The sequence below is a fragment of the Silurus meridionalis genome, chromosome 21, assembly GCF_014805685.1.
Source record: "Silurus meridionalis isolate SWU-2019-XX chromosome 21, ASM1480568v1, whole genome shotgun sequence".
In the NCBI taxonomy this organism is placed as follows: domain Eukaryota; kingdom Metazoa; phylum Chordata; class Actinopteri; order Siluriformes; family Siluridae; genus Silurus; species Silurus meridionalis.
In genome coordinates, this window is record NC_060904.1 from 12,700,990 (window position 1) to 12,721,205 (window position 20,216).

The following is a 20,216-nucleotide window of genomic DNA, read 5'->3' on the forward strand; positions in this document are numbered from 1 at the left end:
TCAGAAGTAAAGATGGGCAGAGGTTCTTAAATCTGTGAACGAGTGCATAAAAAGATTGTGGAATACTTTAAATACAACCTCACTGTCAAATTGCAAACGCTTTGCAAACCTAATCATCAAAAGATTCAGAGAGACTGGAGTAATCTCGGTGCGTAAGGGACGGGGCCAAAGACCTTTGGATGCCCGTGGTCTTCCGGCCCTCAGATGACACTGCATCACTCATCGATATGTTTGTGTCATTGACATTAGAAAATTAGACAATTTCAGGGAAATTGTGTATTTCAGCAGGACAATGCAAAACCACATACTGGAGCTATTACAACAGCATGGTTTCGTAGTAGCAGAGTCCATTTCCTTAATTGGCCTGCCTGCAGTCCAGATCTTTCACCTATAGAGAACATTTGGCGCATCATTAAGTGAAAAATACGCCAAAGGCTTCAGCAGTTTTAAAATTTGAAATGAGCTCAAATTCTAAGTTTATACATTTGTTATGTTCTATTGCAAATAAAATATTGGCTCATGTGATTTAAAAGTCATTTAGTTTTTCAATTTATTCAAATTTAAAAAAACGTCCGACCGTTTCCAGAACTCGGGTTGTAATACAATAATGTTGAGTAATTTTTAGCAGGTCTTTTTTTTAAAAAGGTGTTCTCTTGCACATTGTTTGAAGGGAATGTTAATTGATTTGTTTGTTATTTGTGTGTTTGCTTTGAGTAAACAAACTGGATAAAGGATGTTTCATTGTATACCTTGCTTGACCTACTTTTTCTGCGAAAAGGGGCTAATGTGTTCTTGTTTGTTTATGCATCATTATCTGCTGATCTTTCTGCCACAGGTAAAGCAGTGACGTGCATTTATCACTTTCTAGCCCATCCTAATCGGCACGCTCGAGTGTGTGTGTGTGTGTGTGTGTGTGATCTTGTCTTTGCCACCTTTGATCTAAGCTAATCCATCTACATTTCCTTTGTTGGAGCATGAGCCTCGAGCAGCATTTTAAGAAAGCGTCAAGTTAAGAAAGCCGGAGAGCAGAGGGCATACAGATAAGAGAATAGACATCAAGCTAAGCGGATCAATTTTTAATTAGTCCAAAGTGTGCAACGTGTGTGAGCAGCATCACAAAATGCGACGGTGGAAATTTATACTCCCTCTGGAGTGTGTTAACCGTTTTCCATCTGGGGCTTCACCTTTTTGCGAACTAACATTCTGCACATCCCTTTCAGAGCAGCGCACAGCAGAACACAGCCATTTCCATTTCACATCATTTGTACAATATTAAAATGTGAAGTCCGCGATCTAAATGAAGGATTTGTAGAATGGTACACATGGTACACAAATTGTAGGACTAGAGAATGTATTAGTGATCTAGTTTCTGCTCTAAGGGTTTTGACTAGTTATGCAGTCCATCCAGTAGGTATCCCAATGCTCTGTATAAACTGTTCAAACAATCTGGTCTGTAGGACATGTTTTAATACTCGGGTCATGAGGACCTGTCCCAAACCTTAAGTTACGAGTTTTCCTGAAAACCTGTCCCAAAACTTGGTTTGGAGAACCTGTTCTGGAACTAAGTTTGGAGAGCCTTGAATCATTAGTCTGGAGAACCTGTCCCAACACTATGATCTGACTTTCCCAACACTTTGGTCAGGTTGACTTGTCTTAATGCTTGGGTCTGTGGGATGTGTTGGGGGGACCTGCTCCAAATACTTATCTCTGGGAAATAGTCACATCTGAGGGATGTGTCCTAACAATTTGGCCTGGAGGATGTGTCCCAACACTCAAATTAGTGGGACATGTCCCAAATATTCAGGTTTGAGGGACCTTTTTCCAAATACTTAATCGAGGGGGACTCGTCCCAGCACTTTGGTTTCGGGTTGTCCCAAAATATGTTTCCTTAAATATACCACATTTAAATGATTCAGATCATTAAGCACATTTTCATATTACACAAAGATAACTTGTGTAAATACAAAATGCAGTTTTTAAATGATGATTTTATTTTATTAAGGGTAAAAAAAGCCAGACCTCCCTGGCTCTATGTGGGGAAAAAAAGTAATTATCCCCTAAACCTAATAACTCTTTGTGCCACCCTTGGCAGCAACAACTACTATCAAACATTTGTGATAATTGCCAATGAGTCTTTAAGATCGGAGGAATTTTGGCCCACTCTTCTTTGCAGAATTGTTTTAATTCGGCCATATTGGAGGGTTTTTGATCATGAGCAGTCTGTTTAAGGTCATGGCACAGCATCTGAATTGGATTTCAGTCTGGACATTGACCAGGCCAATCCAAAATAAAAAAGATTTTTGAGTCGTTTAGAGGTGGACTTGCTGGTGTGTTTCAGATCATAGTCCTGCTGAATAACCGAAGTGAGCTTGAGCTTGATGTTATGAACTGATGGCTGGACATTCTCCTTCAGGATTTTCTTGTAGAGTGCAGAATTCATGGTTCTATCAATTATAGCAAGTCATCTAGTTCCTGAAGCTGCAAAGCAGCCTCAGACCATCACACTGCCACCACCATGTTACAGACCTTACTTTGCTCATGTCTGCTCCCATCTTACAGTCAATTTATATTACAATTTTCTCTTAATTAATGAATTTATCCTGTTGGCCATGTTTATGTGACAGTCTTTATTTGGGTAAACCACTTAAACTCTGTATTAAGGCTGTATTACTACATTTGATCTGTTGAATTCCCCAGACAAAATATGTACAAAAGGTGATCGGGACAATGTGTTCAGGGAATCTGAAAGGAAACTGGCCAAGTAGAATCGTTCCTAGGGCTTTATTTCTCTCACAAGTATGTTTATAATGGATAGCATTAAATGTTAATCGTATTATATTGTAAGAATTACAGCTCATCCAAAGTGAAGTGCATATTTATCTCAGTGAGAGGAGAGACAGCATTAGAACGCTTATCACTGCTGATGAGATGAAGATAAAGCCCTTTTGAACTTTGCTGAGGAGAGAATTCATGCATTGTATGATACTATCCAGGGTGGGTGAAAAGTAGCTAAGCTATATTGAATGGCTATAGAACTTGGGGGGCCTTATTTTAATGCAGGAGGTTGCACCACCCCATTTTGCTTTTACTGTACAAACGTGGTTAGACCAGCATTTTCCGGGACGACGGGGACATCATGAATGGTCTCCAAGAAGCCCAGGTCTCACTCCATGTGATTTGTTTTCCTGTGGGGATACACAAAGGAGAAGGTGTACAGGACAAAGCCTTGCACATTTGAGGACTTGAAGGCACGGATTCAGGAGGTTCTCAGCAATATCCCAAAGGACTTCTTTCAGAAGACTGACTGTGCTGTCCATTCCTGCCATTTGAGGAAACTGGTTGATGCCTACGTTAAAATTTTAATTGAATCTACGTTGAAATATGGACTTAATTGCTAATTTTTAATGCCTAGTTACTTTTCACCAACCCTCTATATTAATTATAATTCAGTTGAGTGGCATTTCCTTAGATACTTGTGAATCTTATTATAATCCCAATCTTATTATATTAAGCCATATTTTATTGGGTTAGGATGCCATTGTAGAAAAACTTTCATAGATTATGTTTATGCTGTACAGCTAGAGATATTTCTCATACCAAAATAAGGAAAATGATTCAATTTAAAGTCTGGCACCTGAAATGCTATAGAGAGAGCTGTATTATATAATTATAATGACGGACTCCCTGATGATTTTTTCCCCCTACAACTCTCTTTCTCCCTCTGTCTTTTCCTTTTCACTGTGGCATTAATTAACCTTAAACTGTTATTTGTGGAACAGACCAACAGTGTTACCAAGTCGCATGTCACCTGGGGTGACGTAGAGCTCAGGGAAATATGCTTTGTATGAAACCGCATAAGGAATGCATGTAATGTGAGTGTGGATTTACTATTCATTATTTGTGCCACTGATCTGCTCCGAGATGAGCGAAAGCCACAAATGAGCCTCTATTCCTCTGGCCATCACTTTCTCTTAGCACAAGGCTAATATAATTGGCATTTGTATCGGCCTGCTTAAATGTCAGCCTGCAGATATGCAAATCGCTAATCTACTAATAAGAGGCTCTGAAACAAGATGCCATTTTTAATTTGTGACATGAAGTCGATATTAATATGTGCCAGTTTATAATTTAAAAGAAATATGCAGTTGTTGGTAGAGCTTAGTGTTAAATCTTTAATAAAGTGATAATAGACATTAAGACACATTTAAACCTGATTTGTAAATAATGTAAAGAGAAATCTGGATCAATAAGCAAACTGCTATTGCTATCTGGGACCCCCACTGGGCCAGTACTAGGTCCAATTCATTTTTATTTGTGTAGCGCTTTTAACAATGTACATCGTCTCAAAGCAGCTTTACACAGATATAATGGTGAATGTAAAGGTTTGTATCTTATAATTGTATTGTAATTGTTCCTGTATTTTAATTGTAAAAGTTTGTCGCTAATGAACCAGTGATGACTGTGGCAAAAACTGAAGAAGACATCTTGAGAGGAGCCAGACTCAAAAGGAAACTCATCTTCATCTGGGTGGTGCTGAACATCTATTCATTACAGCTGATCATTTCTAAGGTGTGTTAGGTGTAATAGGCGATTAAATGCAACCTATGATCCTGAGCCATCGTAATAGACTGGTTCACCTTGTGCTGTTTTTGGCAACCCTAGCCTAATTGTTTCATTACAAGGCGTCATGCACTCACTAGTCAGACTAGAGCTTTTACTCCATGTAACTGTTGATTTATAATGTGTATCACATTAAAAATAAAGTATAAAATAAAACAAATGTTAACAGAAAGCAGGCTATACTGGTATGTACTTTTGCTTCCTGTAATATTTTGCTATTTTAAATTTAGAAATCAGAGGAGATTTTAGCATTTCAGACCAAAAACTGTAGCCTCAGTATGCAAAATGAGTAAATGAATTATTTTGTGCACCAAAATAATGCACAAAATAATTTAGATAAAAAATATTTTTTCAAATAATGGTTATTAATGCAGCTTTATGAAAATGTTTTTTTTTAAATAAAGTATCATGACTGTTAGTGATTAGAAGTTTTCAGTCATCTATTGCCAAGTAATCAGAAAGATGGTAAATAACTTAGTAGCTGTCAAATACTGTCTACTAGCTTCACAAGTGTGGCATGTGCTCTGGCAGCTGGCAGCAGGTGGTTAGACTGAGCTGGATTTTTCAGCCAAGAAAGATGTCTCAAAACAGCCAGAGCCAAAACATCCTCTTAGACAGATATGTCAAAAAATTGTAAGAAATGGAGAAACTATGCAGGTCCAGAAGCTCAAGTTGTATTTTAGTTATTAATCTCAGAGTAAAAATTTGTGGTTGTGCAAATGTCCACTTTATGACGAAAAGTATCTGGACACCTGATCATTACACTCCTGCATATCTATGTTATCTATACACTGTCACTACGAAGTTGTCTAGAATGGCCTAATATGCTGAAGTATTAAGGTTTCCGAACAAAGTGGGCCATGTTCCTACCCTTTTCAGCCGAAATGAATAAAGACGCAAAGTTGATAAAGAAGAGCGCAGTTGATAGACTGCTGAGGAAGAAGTTGACTTGCACAGAGCCCTGACCTCAACCTCAAGGAAATTGTTTGGGATGAACTGAAACACTGACAGCACACCAGACAAGATGCTTGACAATTGTTTCTGACCTCCTTACTGCCCTTGTGGCTGAATGGGCAAATCTCAAAAGCCATGTTTTAAAATATAGTAAAAAGGTTTTCAATAAAAGTGTCCCCTTTTTGTCAGTGCAGCAAAAGGGGGTTTAAATTCTGAATTCGGATGTACAACTTGCACATATGGTCAGGTATCCATATAGAATATGTTACATTTGTGATCTCACCAGTCGAGCATAATTCTAATAAGATAACTGCTCAAAATGTAAGTATGCTGGCCAGTATACCGTCACCCTGAACACTAGAGTGCAGCAGCTCTCAGCAACTTTGGTATCAGCTGAAAACCACATAGTCATGCCAGACATCAAGTATTTTTCACTTTGGGTGGCCTCTGTACAGACGTGGTTTCTATGCCAACGACTTTGCTGGCCCGCGTGACTTCTTGACGAGTAGGTCTTAATTAAACTCGGGTGGAAAAGAAGCATTGTGCAGCAATTAGATTATGGTAGAGAGGTGGAGGAACATAGAACTTTTAGCCCTAATGAGGGGTTTAATAATATCTGTAGGTATAAGAGCTGTACAGTATCCACTTTTGAAGCACGGTTCGAGGCCATTACCAAGAACTGGTTTTATTTCAGCAATGCAACATTAATACTATATGGTATCATTCTTTATTAAGTAGCAAATGCATTCACTACTCGACACTGTGGGGAGTTGTTAACTAGTTTAAGGCAATGGAAAAACAGCAGGGTATTTGTTTTTTTTCTAGTCGGGTACGATGATGCCACATCAGCAGTCATTTGCATGTTGTAGGTTGATTCGATTTCCTTTTGATAATAAGGTGAGATATGTAAGATGAGGAGTTTATTGCAATTGAGTGGATTAGTCTAACAAGGTAGGGAAAAGCCAGCGTCCGTTAAAGCCTGCTGTTAAGAACCATTTTAGCCTAAGGGGAAAGAAGCTGTTTCTAGGGGGGGGTCTGGGCTCTCATGTGTGTATTTTTTGGGTGCTGGTGATTTTTGATGCAGTTCTCATAGCCCTTTGGTTTCAACACATACTTTTTCCTCAGTTATACTCCAGTAAATGTTGACCAAGACTGCCGTATTTATCAATAAGTTCTTGAATTTTTTTCAGAAAGAATGGATGCTGCGTTTTTTTTTTTTTTTTTTTTTTTTATATCAAATTTTTTTTTGAGGGTCTGATAGAATCGTGGACAGTTGATCTAACGCTACTGCTGATTTTATAGGCGAATTGTAAATCTGACAGTAATGAGTGAGGAAGGGTATGCGATATTGGACAAAAAGATATATCTCTGTTTTCTGGGATTTCGCTGATAATCAGATGATAATAAATAATAAAAAAATGTGTTTGTGAATTTCTTATACAGTCAACCCTCGATAAATTTGCAGGTTCTCATTTGGAACCTAACTAAAAGCAAGTTGCGGGAATCTTAAAATTTGCAGGAATCCGCAGCGGGACCGAATGTTCAGGAACGTTAGGAATAACATTTTAAACTATATTTTCACTAACAAATTCATAAAAAAATTTAATTTAATTATTTATTATTATCATTTTATTATTAAATTCTAATTATTGAATTAAAGTGACAATGTCTAGATGAATTCACTAAGGTACCATAGGGATTGCGGGGTGCGTCCACAATTCGCAGATTTTCGGAACTCGCTGGGGGTCTTGGAACATAACCCTCGCGAGTTCCGTGCTTGCTCCCTTTAACAATGTCAATAGTATGCAGATAAATTTAAACAATATATTAAAGGACAGGGTATTTATTATTTACAACTGATGAACAACAAAAATCACTGCTCTGCTGTAAAGTTAACTTATCAGGATTAGGGGGATTTTCCAGGGTAATGCCGTCTGTGAATTTTCGGTTCCCGCCAAAACCAACGCTGATCGTTTTAGCTGAGACTCGTTTTCATGCGTGTATAAATACCCCTACTTTTGTGCCAGTCTTTTACCAATTTGTCTGCTTTGGTTCCCTAATGCTTGTTTTTTTTAATTAGCCATTTGGTGTTGCTGACATTCAGAGCCAGGTTGTTGTTTAAGCCAAGAATCTACTTCCTCTAGGCAAGGCTCAGCATATTGGGTTTGAGCCTGAGCACTGTAGAGTCATCTGTGAATTTGATATTTTTGCACTGTCAAGGGTAATCAGACAGCCTTCATGGGGTGTTCCTGAATTATCTGCATACGTGTTTATGCCCTGATACCAGTTTTTTCTTGATTAAGTTCCGTTAGACCAATACCTGTTGCAGATGGAGCTGCACAGACCTGGACTTCTTAGCTTTAATACCAGTTAAGATGGAACTACCAAGGGCAGAGATGAATGTGGCAGATAAAAATATCCCAGAAGCTCCTGTAGATCTAACATAGTCTATACTTACTAGACTATAGACATATTTTATCAAATTTCTGCCTTTGAACTAGAAGGCATGAAATTCCTGAATCATAATTTTCAGATGAGCCACCACATCATCTGCATTAGTGCCTTTTAGAAACTTTAAATAGTGTCCATAAAGAGAGAGATTTTTGTAATCATTTATTTAAATTTGTCCCAAAATCTTGCTTGAACTATAACCAGGAATGTATTTTTTTAAGTTTGTTTATTGAAGTGCAGTTTTAACATAGGTTTTTAGTAGACTTTAGCTAAAAAGATCATTTCTGTTTAATTACTTGGTCACATGATCAATATTTGATATTTATTCACTTCATGCTATACAATATATTGACAAAAGTATTGGCACACAGCCATATATTTTTCTTTTTTTAATTGTTACCACAGAGTTGGAGGCACACAATTATATAGAATGTCTCTGGATGAACTAGCATAAAATTTTCCCTTCACTTAATCCAGGAGACCCAAACTCGTTCCAGCATGAGAATGTCCCTGTGCACAAAGCCAGCTTTATGAGGATATGGTTTACATCGGTTGTAGTGAAAGATTTTGATTGGCCTTTTTTAGATCTCTGACCTTGACCCTTAAAAACCTTTGGGATGAATTGTAGCGCTGACTGTACCCCAGATTTAGTCATCCTACATTAGTACTTGACTGAAATAACACCCTTGTGGATAGATTGACACAAACCTTGACAACAAAAAGAGTGAAGTTTATTAAAACAGCAACTGGTGGGTTATTATAGAAATGGATGTTAAAAACCGCACATACAAATTTTATATACTTGGGCAGTGGTGAAAATATAACTTAACTCCTAATGATATTGGACAGTGTGTACAGTCATAAGGTGCTTTAAAGGTCATTCATCCATACAGTGGCTGTGGAACGGTATCAGGGTGTCTGGCCATCAACATAATCGGCCTCTTTGACTGTCTAAGATAATTGTACTATTTGGAATAGAACCTTAATGTTTTCCCTTTTTTGTGGCAAGTGTACAGTTTAAAATCCGCTGTCACAGTTTATTAGGGTATTTCTGAGCCTCTCCATTTAAAAAAAACAAAAATTTGTTTCAACAATAAAATCCCTAGCGTCAGTGGTGGTCTTTACCACCATACAAATGCATCAGGGAGGCCCCAATCTAGAAAGAGCGGATGGCTTAAAATAATAATTATTTTCACTGTAGCCCTAGCAAATCAGGGCTCTTGCAAGCAACCATAAAATCCCTGCATTGCCCCAAAAAAAGAAAAGAAAAGAAATAAGACACTCAATACAGAGAGTTTTGCACTTTCTTTGCAGCAGTAAAACAATCTAAGAAGAAAGAGCTCAGATGAAGAAGATTGATTTGTTTTTGTTCTAATGTTTCTCTGAGATTTCACAATTAAAGCTAGATTATGTTGTAAGTGAAACTTCTTTTTGATGTCTGGGCACATTGGACAGAAATGTTGACTTGACCAATACCATTGTGAAATAGACAAATGTGGGCCAGTTAAAATAAAGGATTTTTTTTCTTCATTAAAACGGTGACAAAATCCCACAACGATTTCCTTTGGACGGTTACCACGTCTAAATGAAAAATGGAGAGAATATAAATAGACATTGGCTAGTTTATTCACTGAGCTGCTCTTTCATGTTTTGCTTCTGTTGCACTTCGGCAGTCTTTGTAAGAGCAAGCGAATTTGCTTTTAGCTGTAGCGGCTTTCATTGATGGATCTTTTATTTATTTTTATTTTTTTTTTACAGCCGTTTATAAGAACGTGTTAAAGAAAAATTGCAAAGTGCACCATGTGTCTGCAGACCTGGCATAAATTAGTTGAGAGGCTAAACACAGGACAGTCTCATTTATCAACACATGTGTAAAGAAAGTAATATTAGTGTATAAAAAGTTTTGTTAGTGCACATGAAATGCACATCAAAATTAGTGGCCATTGAGTAGTCGTCAAAAAGCTTTTATTGTCATTTCAAGCTTATATAGCCCACCCGCAAACATCCCGAAACGTCTAGAGACGTACCAGCGCCATTTGGATTCCACCTCATGTGGAGTTTAGACATCGTACCTCTTTGAGTGTTTAAAGGCTCTGGCATGAAGAAGCTGGTGTTGGATCTATAATGATCGCAAAAGTTGAGCTATTTCATGAGTTGCTCAGTAGCTTCTGGTTCCATAATCTCAAATAACTGTAAAAAAGACAGTAGAAAGGACATTACTTATAATCTTACATTCCAGTGCTCATGTTAGTTCTCACTCTCCAGTGTTCTGTATTGTTTAAAGACTATAATCACACTCTTGATGTCACCCAAATGAGGACGGGTTCCCCTTTTGAGTCTGGTTCCTCTCAAGGTTTCTTCCTCATAACATCTAAGGGAGTTTTTCCTTGCCACAGTCACCATGGCTGCTCATCAGGGATAAATACACATCGTTCACCTTAACTCTTAAATTCTGTAAAGCTGCTTTGAGACAAAATCTGTTGTGAAAAGCGCTATAGAAATAAACTTCACTTGACAGTTGAAAAGAGACGACGTTTCTCCAGAACCCTAGTGCTACCTAAAACAACATAGAGCTACATCACACAATATAGAACTACATACACAACACAGAGCTAAGAACTAAAGTACATTGTCCGAGCCACATAAAATGCATCGTGTGCAAACAGTGCAACAGACAATACAAGAAAGTGCGGGACAGATACACAAAACACATAATAGTGCTGACCGGTGAACCTACTGTATACTGTATATGATGTAATATGTAAAGCTACACACAATATTGTGCAAAACAGCAAGAGCAGCAATCGAGAGAAACAGCACGTAAACAGTTATAGTGTGATTATAAAATAATATGGGTGGTGCAGTAGACATGGATGTGTATGTATTGAGTGTGTTTGAGTTCTGTTACTGGTTGTTAATCCCATACATTCTGATGTACTTGTGCATGGCCTAACTGTGAAATACCACCTTCTGACCTCAGACCTTAAGGTTTATTAACCAATACATCACAAACAAATAGCAGAAGGAATAGGACCTGCACAAAAACATGAAATTGTATGAAATTAACCTTAGTACTAATGTTTGTTATAGTTTCAAATCAAGGTGCCAATTTAGTTTCTACTGATGGCTGAAGCTCCTCGATTATGTCTCTCATGTTAAGTTTCCTTGACAATTAAACACATCTTGTTGGACTGTAACTTTTGCGATACTGCCAGGAAACGATTTTACTCAGAAACATGTTTACGAGGGCTCTTTCATAATGTATCACCTGAATTTGGTTTAAGTTTTTTGTCTCATATGAAGTTGGAATTTCTTATATAGTAATTTAAATGTAATAGATTTGATGATTAGCCATGTCTTGTCATGTTTATAGCCTTGAAGCTAACATGACGTTGAAGCTTAATAAACAAAGAAACAGCTTTAAATCACCATATATGGTTAACAGCATAACATGATGCTGCTTGGTTCCAAGAAGGTCTTAAGCATGCGCATCATCGACAATGAAATAAAGATACTTATGCATGAAGTAGAGCAAAACAAAATGATTTACATAAAAGGCATTTTTCAGGGAGAAATAATCTAAAAAGAATGCTGTGAAGAAAGTGTGTTCATCCTATTTTCCAAATTATACTTGGCATGCTTTCTTGCCACTGCTGGTTTTAGAAATGTAATGTTTAGCAGTGTGAGTGACAGGAATACAGGTAATTCATCTTTCCAGAAGAGTGGAGTTTATTATAAAGGCAAATGCGGACTAAAATTGGTATTAGATGTCCAAGAGAAACATACGGATATTGTGGTCAGGTGTCCCCAACATTTGTCCGTATAGTGTAGATCCAAAAATGTTCTCTGGTGGTCTAGTGGTTAGGATTCGCCCATTAGGGTTGCACAAGCCATCACGAATACAGATGATCCGCTGTGGCGACCCCTAATGGGAGAAGCCGAAAGAAGTGGCTGGGGTTGGTTCCCTGACCGGGGATCGAACCTGGGCCGCAGCGACGAGAGCGCCAAATCCTAACCACTAGACCACCAGGGGACCTCAATGAACAATATTAATATTAATAAAACATACATACAATTGTGAATGCAACTCCCAATGCTGTTGGTCAGGGTGATGATTCCAAAGTAGCTCCCAAGGTAATTTATCTGTACATTGACTGGACTGGTATCAGGGGGTCAGGCAATAAACATAATCCGCCAATGTCTTTGACTGTCTTGATAAGTGTGCAGTTTAGAATATAACCTCGCTGTATTCTCCTGTATTCCCTCACCTTTCTTAGCTTATGAGTTTTTTTCCGAACCTCTCCATTTAAGGTCCTTTAAAATATTGTCTCACCATAAAACACTAGCATCAGCAGCTGTTGTTACCAGCACACAAATGAATCAGAGGGGCTCCAACCTAGCATGAGCAGACTGCTAAATAAAATGCAAAAATGCAGTCTGAAGATAAGTCTTTATTTTAATTGTAATTTCTCTTTGGAATGCCTTTAAATAGAAATCAAGTAAAAATGAACTGGACAAACAAAATTGACTGATTACCCACTTCTCAGCATGTTCAATTCAATACATTTTTATTCGTATCACGCTTTTAACAATGGACATTGTCTCAATGCCTCAATGCAGCATCACAAAGATTTAGAAAAGAATGTATACGTTTGTTCCTTATAATTGTACATTTGTCCCAAATAAGCGAGCCAGTGGCAACCGTTGCAAGGAAAAGCTCCCCGAGACGTGAGGGGAAAAAACCTTGTGAGGAAACCGACTCAAAAGCGATCCCATCCTCATCTTGGCAGGAACAAATGTCCATTCATTACAGTTCTCAGCATATGGTTTTGGTTGGTCCTAAAAAAAAAAAACAAAGCTGCATAATTTAAATTCTCAAACAAGCCATCACAAGAAATTCAATCTTTCTTATATACACATTTTTTCTGCATTTTACATTATGAGCACTAAAAACAGTAATTACTTAATTATTCTGAGATGATAATTAGTATGCATTGCAGTTTCCTGCAATGGCACTTTTTGCACTGTTTTTGTTTTTACTATACTCATGGTCATAAGCATATTGAAATATATGCACACCCTCAATGTTAAATTCTATTTATTGCGTAGAAAAGTGCGTACCCACAAAACTATTCCTACACACTGATGTAAGGTTTCACGAACTGGGATTAAAATCATACATCAGATCTGCACACCTGATTAAAGTTCTACAACAATATTATTGATTAATTCTGTGAGCATCCTGTTAGCAGTACAGACCTGAGATCACACAGACTTTTAGCAAACTAAGAGAAATTAATATGATTGTTCTTGAACAAGAATCTTTAGATACATTTTTTACCAGGAATGGCTGTATGCAGACCCAGCAACATGTAACAATCAACAGAAAAGTTCTCACACAAGTGGTTAGTCTTCACTTCGTTTAAGTTCAATTCGCCCTCTTTTTTTAGACCCAGTCCTCTAGCCAGCACAATTTCGTTCTATTCAAAATCACTACGATTCTTATGCTTGTCCATTTTTCTTGTTTCCAACAAATCAGCTTTGAGTTGAGTCGAATTTGAGTTTGACCGACCTGTTCTCCTTCTGAATAATATATCGTTATCAACCTAGTTAATCGAGATTGATGAATAAAATAAAGAAATCGAGCCCTTTTTGACCCAAATTGTAACCCTGGCTCACCAGGGCTCTTGCAAGCAACCATGAAATCATAGATCCTTATGCAGAAAGCTTTGCAAAAATAAAAAATAAAAAAATCATTGCAGCAGCAAGAACTCTAAGGAGAAGACCATCAGATGAAGATTTGTTTTCTCTTTAAGATATCACAATTAATGCTAGATTTTGTGTAAGTGAAACTGCTTTCTGAAGTTTGGGCACATCGACCAGAAATGTTGACCAATAAAAGAGAGAAATTGTCAAACGTGGGCCAGACAAAATCCCACAACGATTTTGTCTGGATTATTACCTCATCTACACCCTTCTCGACAGATGCAATTTTATTCAGAAAATCAATGTTGTTCACTTTACATGTCAGTGGTTTTAATGTTATGGCTGATCAGTGTATGTCCATAAAACAAGTTTCTGTGAATAAGCTGTTATTGTAGAAATGATAATGTTCGTACAGGCACATAATACTGTATAAACACTAGGGACGGTAAGATTCACTGATTCGCTTCGACGCATCAGCTTAAAATTGTGTGAACTATGTGCTGTTTTAAAAAAGTGTGTGTCAGACACAAGTTAGCATTTGTATCGGGATGCTTCGTTTTTAACATATTTGCATCAGTAAAAAACTGTTTATATATAATTAATAGTAGATACTTAAATTAGCACTTTCCTAAAACAATTTTTTACATTTTGTAGAATTCTAGGGTTGTATTTATATTAAGTTTGTAATCTTGCGTACCAGTGTAGATTTATTCATTACTAGAGACTCAAAGCACTTTTGTACGTCGTTCTGGATAAGGGCGTCTGCTAAATGGCGCAAATGTAAATGTAAATATGCCATACCTTCATTTAAAGTGACCAAATTTTATATGTACATTGATTTCTCCTCGCTAACCCTTTCCTCGAGCGCGTTCTCCCAGCACCGCTGCTGCTACCTGAATCACGTATCGACACTACTGAGGCGTGTCCTGAGAGTCACATAGAATATAGATTAACATGGCAGAGGTAGAGCTGCATCTTAATGTAGACACAACAAAAGTCTTAAGGAAATTTATGATTTGCTGTCTGTCTGAACCAAGAAATAAAAGCGAACTATCTATACCATATTTAATCGCAAAGCATCATATTTTTTTCCATTGCATAGTATTGCATTAAATCATATCGTGTGGAATAAAATTGAAATCGGATCACTGTATCGTGAATCGTATCGCGTCGGTAGCTGCTTCATACGCGTCATTAATGTATTATATTCCAGGCTATGCATTGAGATGCGAATCGCATCGGCCTCAATTATGGAGATACAAATCCCCAGAGAACACATATCAATTGAATTACACTATTAGAGACAATTCAGATTTCTACCTACCCGTAACTCAACTCTTAAATCTTTATTTAGATAAATATATATTTTAGATAAATAGTATATAATATATTTATCTCTACTGGCTCACAGAGACTACATTCGCAATTCATTATGTGAAGTCGCGATTCCGACAATACCGAAAGAAATTGAGTGTTAAATTTGTAGCCACATACATTTTTAAAGCAGATTAAGACATTCAATTTGGGTGTCTCTTATGATCAGTTTCCTGCTGCCTCTTTGCATGTTTTTTTTCTTCTGCTTTTATCAGCAACATCTTTTGAGTAACAGCACAGGGACCTGCGAGAGTGTGTGTGAATAAAAATCATTCCCTAAAGTAATTATTGTGTCGCTATAATTCCGAAGGCTAGATTTAATTGAAGATTTTCCGAGCTCTCTTGCGGCAGCCGTGTAGCCATGTTGTCTTTGATTAATGTTGTAATGTAAAATATTCATTGTGTTATGAGCTTGCACGTATGGCTGTGAATAAGTTCTTACACACCTGCACACGTACACACACATTGACTCAAACCAGCACGTACCAGGGAGGTTGATAGTGCAGTTTTGGTACATTGGATCTGTCAGAAATGTCACATTAAATATGCTGTTATTTAGCCCAGACTAAATTTTATGGCCCTGCAGGATCGTAAGTTGGCTGGTCAGTACTTTAAATTATGTAACCACTGAGTGATGCCCCCTGCTCTCGTTCTTCTTTCCGGCATCCCTCACTGATTCACACTTACCCACTCTTTTCTCCATCTGTCTTTGAAATTGTAAAAGTTTTTTTCACAATGGTATAAAAAATGACATTCCCTCCACGTGTCGGTGAATCAGCTGCTGTCAAGTGGATATTCGGTAGAGGTGACCTCACACCAGCATTAACGTACAGGAAGGAACTGCGTGAACTATTCATTTTTGGCTGCAAGTTCTAGGAGATCGCAATTAATTCACGATATGAATGAAAGTATTTTAATTGAATAACAGCCTGTGAGACTTTACCCTAATTCCCCTTATAACCAACGACCCCGTGTGCATATGAAAAGTATGCTGTGTCTAAAGAAGAAAAAGAAAATGACATCAGGAAGCTGCTAATTTTAATAGGAAATATAATGACTAAGGCTGTACTTAGTTCATAAGATAGCTTAGTATATACATAGAAAGATTGCAGTTATTCAGGGATGCCTTGCATGGGCACTTAAGTTGATTTTCTGGGCTCTATATTCTTTACATCAACCTGTGGTTCAGGTTTCTAAATTGAGTTTAACTTGGCTTCCTTTGGCTTCATTATTCGGCAGCTTATAAAAGCATTTACCTCAGCTCATCAGGTGTATGCTCATGGAAGTTCTTCAGTGGTCCATTTTGATGAATAACTAAGATATATATATATATATATATATATATATATATATAAAGATATATATATATATATATATATATATATATATATATATATATATATATATAAAGATATAACCTTATACTTATATTTTTCTATTTAACCAGGTGTACTGCTTCTTCTTCTTCTTCTTTTGGCTTCTTCCATTAGGGGTTGCCACAGCGGATCATCCATCTCCATACCCACCCCGTCCTCTGCTTTTTTTAACCCAACTACCTGCATGTCTTCCTTCACCACATCCATAAACCTCCTCCTTGGCCTTCCTCTTTTCCTCCTTCCTGGTGGCTCCATCCTCAGCATTCTCCTACCAATATACTCAGCGTCCCTCCTCTGCACATGTCCAAACCATCTCAATCTCGCCTCCCTGACCTTGTCTCCAAAACATCCTACATGCGCTGTCTCTCTAATAAACCCGTTTCTAATCCTGTCCATCCTTATCATTTCCAACGAAAACCTCAACATCTGCTACCTTCAGCTCCACCTCCTGTCTTTTACTCAATGCCACTGTTTCACCATAGTCCTATAAACTTTTCCTTTCACTCTTGCAGATACTCTTCTATCACAACCAAGGTGTACTAAAAAAAGATTTATGGGAAGATGCTTCATATATATTTTACTCCAATTAACACATAGAGGTGCCAATAATTGTGGGACATATATATTTTGCACAAAGACAAAACTTTTCAAAGCCATCTTTACTCACATTTAATGAAGGTGCCAGTATTAGTGGAGGGTACTGTATATACGAGGGAGTGGAATTTATAATTAAATTTTTTTTTTCTTTTCAGCATACTCCCCTGCTACATTTATACACGTATCCCAGTGTTTAACTGATGCCTGGAAAGATCCGACAGAAAGATTTGCCAGTACGCCTGAACCATTTTAGGATATCCGTTGACCGGAATAAGCACTGATGGACGTACGGCCATCTTTGAAACATTTACACCATTCAAGTGTCTCATCTCCGTACTGTGCATGAAGTTTTCTGTAGATATCCGGTGGTTTTATGCCTTCTTTCAAAAGATGGCTGCCATCTTGAATAACGTGCTCTGCCTATTAGTAATAGGAGGCATTTGCACGCTAGCATGTGTTTTTATTCCTCTAAAATTAAAAGTCCCCATTGGACTTCAATGTTGCTCGTAGTGCCATGATTTAAGGAGTTGGTTTTATTAGATACTGCACAATTGGACAGTTTAAGGTAGAGGTGTCTGGTCAAAACTGGTCATCCTGAGGTTGAAAAATAAGTTTAATGAGGTCTGTAATACCTTCTTGTTTAACCAGACTTAGTAGTCAGTTGTGAGTGTTAAGTGATTGAAAAAAGAATGGGGTGGCAAACAAATAGATGCCCATAGGTGTAAACAGGAAAAGCAATGGCTTAGATTCTTAGATTAATGCAGACACAGAAGTTGTTTCAGCTGCAGTTTTGACTAGTTCTTTACCGTTCTTTTTTCATTGTAAAAAAACCCTTATAAGAGTTTTAATCCTTTAATTTCCTCTCCATAACGATAATCCGCAGGCTATATGGTTTCTAGTGGATTAGCTCCAGACAGCCAAGCATGTAATAGAGCAGCTTCACATACGTTCTTGATTCTTTAGCAGGTAGAGTCCTGGCTAATTTATTGACTAATACATCTTTAGCTTAGACGGATTTGTGAACCGTCATTGAACATGAATCTAAAAGCCAGGACGGTGAAAACTTCAGGGCTGCTTGCCTCCAAATTGAGTTGCAAAGCGAATACTAAACGGGCAGCACACTGTTTTGGATTCAGCCTGCTTTCTGGTTAGAGGATTTGATTCTGATTTGTAAAGATGGTTGGCCTTACAAAGATTTTTCTTGTTTTTTTGTTCTAAAGATGCCTGCTCGAGGCAAAAAAAAAAAAAAAAAAAAATATATATATATATATATATATATATATATATATATATATATATATATATATATATATATATATATATCATTATATCAAGTATTATTAAATGCTTGTGTAAAATATCAGCATCATATTTGTTTTGGATTTAAACAGCACCGTTATCCTATAGGAAGATAGGGTTTAGTCATATATGATTATAAATAACTGCCTATGCATGTTGGCTGCAGAGTGGAAAGAATTTACTAGTGCTTTTTTTTTTTAACCTGATAAAGATCATCTGTAAATGACCACAAATCAACGTTGTTCATTTTACCTTCATATTCAGTTTTGTTTCAGATTAATTAAAGGTAAAGGTGAATTTTTTTCCCCCGCATACCTCAGTGATGTTAGGAAGCTGGGGTCAGAGCACAGGGTCAGCCATGATACAGCATCACTGGAGCACAGAGTTACGGGCCTTGCTCAAGGGCCCAAGGGTGGCAGCAGTGGTGATGCCGGGGCTAAAACCATTTGACATTTCGATCAGTCACCCACAGCCTTAACCACTGAGCTTCCACCTCCCTGTAGCAATAACCAGTTGTTTATGGAATCTGTTGTATGCCCAAGCAATTTTTTCCCCTTTATTTGTTTTATCTTAATTTCTAAATTTAAACATTGTTAATCCCAAGATCACGACACGTATTGTTTTTGCAAATATCCCATAATTGTTTTCCAAGTACAGACCTTTTTTTTTAAGTTCTGAATGTTAGGTCACTGGAGATGCCTTCTAAAAATGCTGACTAAACATTTCTTGAAAAACATTGATAACTTTTTACTATAAACTGCTAAACCATGTGACTTTCCTGGCTAGCTGGAATCGCTCCCGGAGTTGTGCAGTTGTAGAAAAAACGATACACTGCTTGACCAATCAGAATTGAGTATTTAAAGCTGTCACCTTACAAGAGTTGTTATAATGTTAATATTAATGTGACTGAGATTATTCTGTGATGACGAATGGGATTTCTCTCCGCAGATGGCCACAGATGTGTTGGAGGGTCTCTTAGAGGAGGACGATGAAGTTGTGCAGGTGAGTAAGTTGCACTGAAATCGACGCTATTACTATCGTTTGAAATGTTCCACATTTGTTTTCATTTTCTAAGTTTCCTGGGAAAATAATGCATTGATAACAACCTATTTACTGATATTTCTTAGTATATTATTATTTATTTTATTGTGTAAAAAAGCACTTGTGATTGAGTCATTGATAGTCAGACTTTTTAAACCCAGCATTTATGCATCCATCATTCACTTGTATGTATGAACGGCTTTGCGAGTGTCCTGTGTTGTCTCTTTTTGAAATTTGTGCATTTTTGGCAGGTCCTTCTTTAACAATCATGTATTTTTAGTGTGCTTGAAAAGTGATTTTGACATTGCCTTTCTTAGAAAGCTAGATAAATACTGTATGTTTGGAGAACTACTGGAGCCACATGTGTGTGAAGGTTTAACTGATCAGCCGTGGGAATTATGAACCTGTGCGCGCGGATGCCAGCGCCGCTGTCACCTCGTATAACAGGCTACACTAAAACGACATGCCGTCTTTAAAGGAAATGACTTCCCTATCTGCCCGCACTCTCACAGAGGCACATGCACATAAATCATTCCCATGCTTGAAAACAGTTGTATGTGCTTATGTGCTTTAGACTTCATGAGACTTAAATAGATTTATAGAATGGAATAAATGTGTTTCTGTAATAGGAGATATGACCATGATACACACAGAACATCCCTGAGGTAATTGATGAAAAAAATATACAGTCTTGTAAACCCAAATGAATGGGAAAAGCATGTCACATGACTTCCTGCTGAAATCTTGCCTTTAGGACAGATTCATTTTGCCTTAGTCAAATGTAAGCATATAATCTGA

The 20,216-nt window shown here is 37.4% G+C and overlaps 1 protein-coding gene across 1 annotated transcript in view; it reads left to right on the top strand.

The window, feature by feature from the left end:
* si:dkey-12j5.1 (probable assembly chaperone of rpl4) overlaps positions 1-20,216 on the top strand; it is a 74,444-nt gene that overhangs the window by 38,562 nt on the left and 15,666 nt on the right. Inside the window, exon 9 of the mRNA XM_046877270.1 lies at positions 19,326-19,379. Coding sequence (XP_046733226.1) covers positions 19,326-19,379 — 54 coding nt within the window. The remainder of the gene's footprint in view (positions 1-19,325; positions 19,380-20,216) is intronic.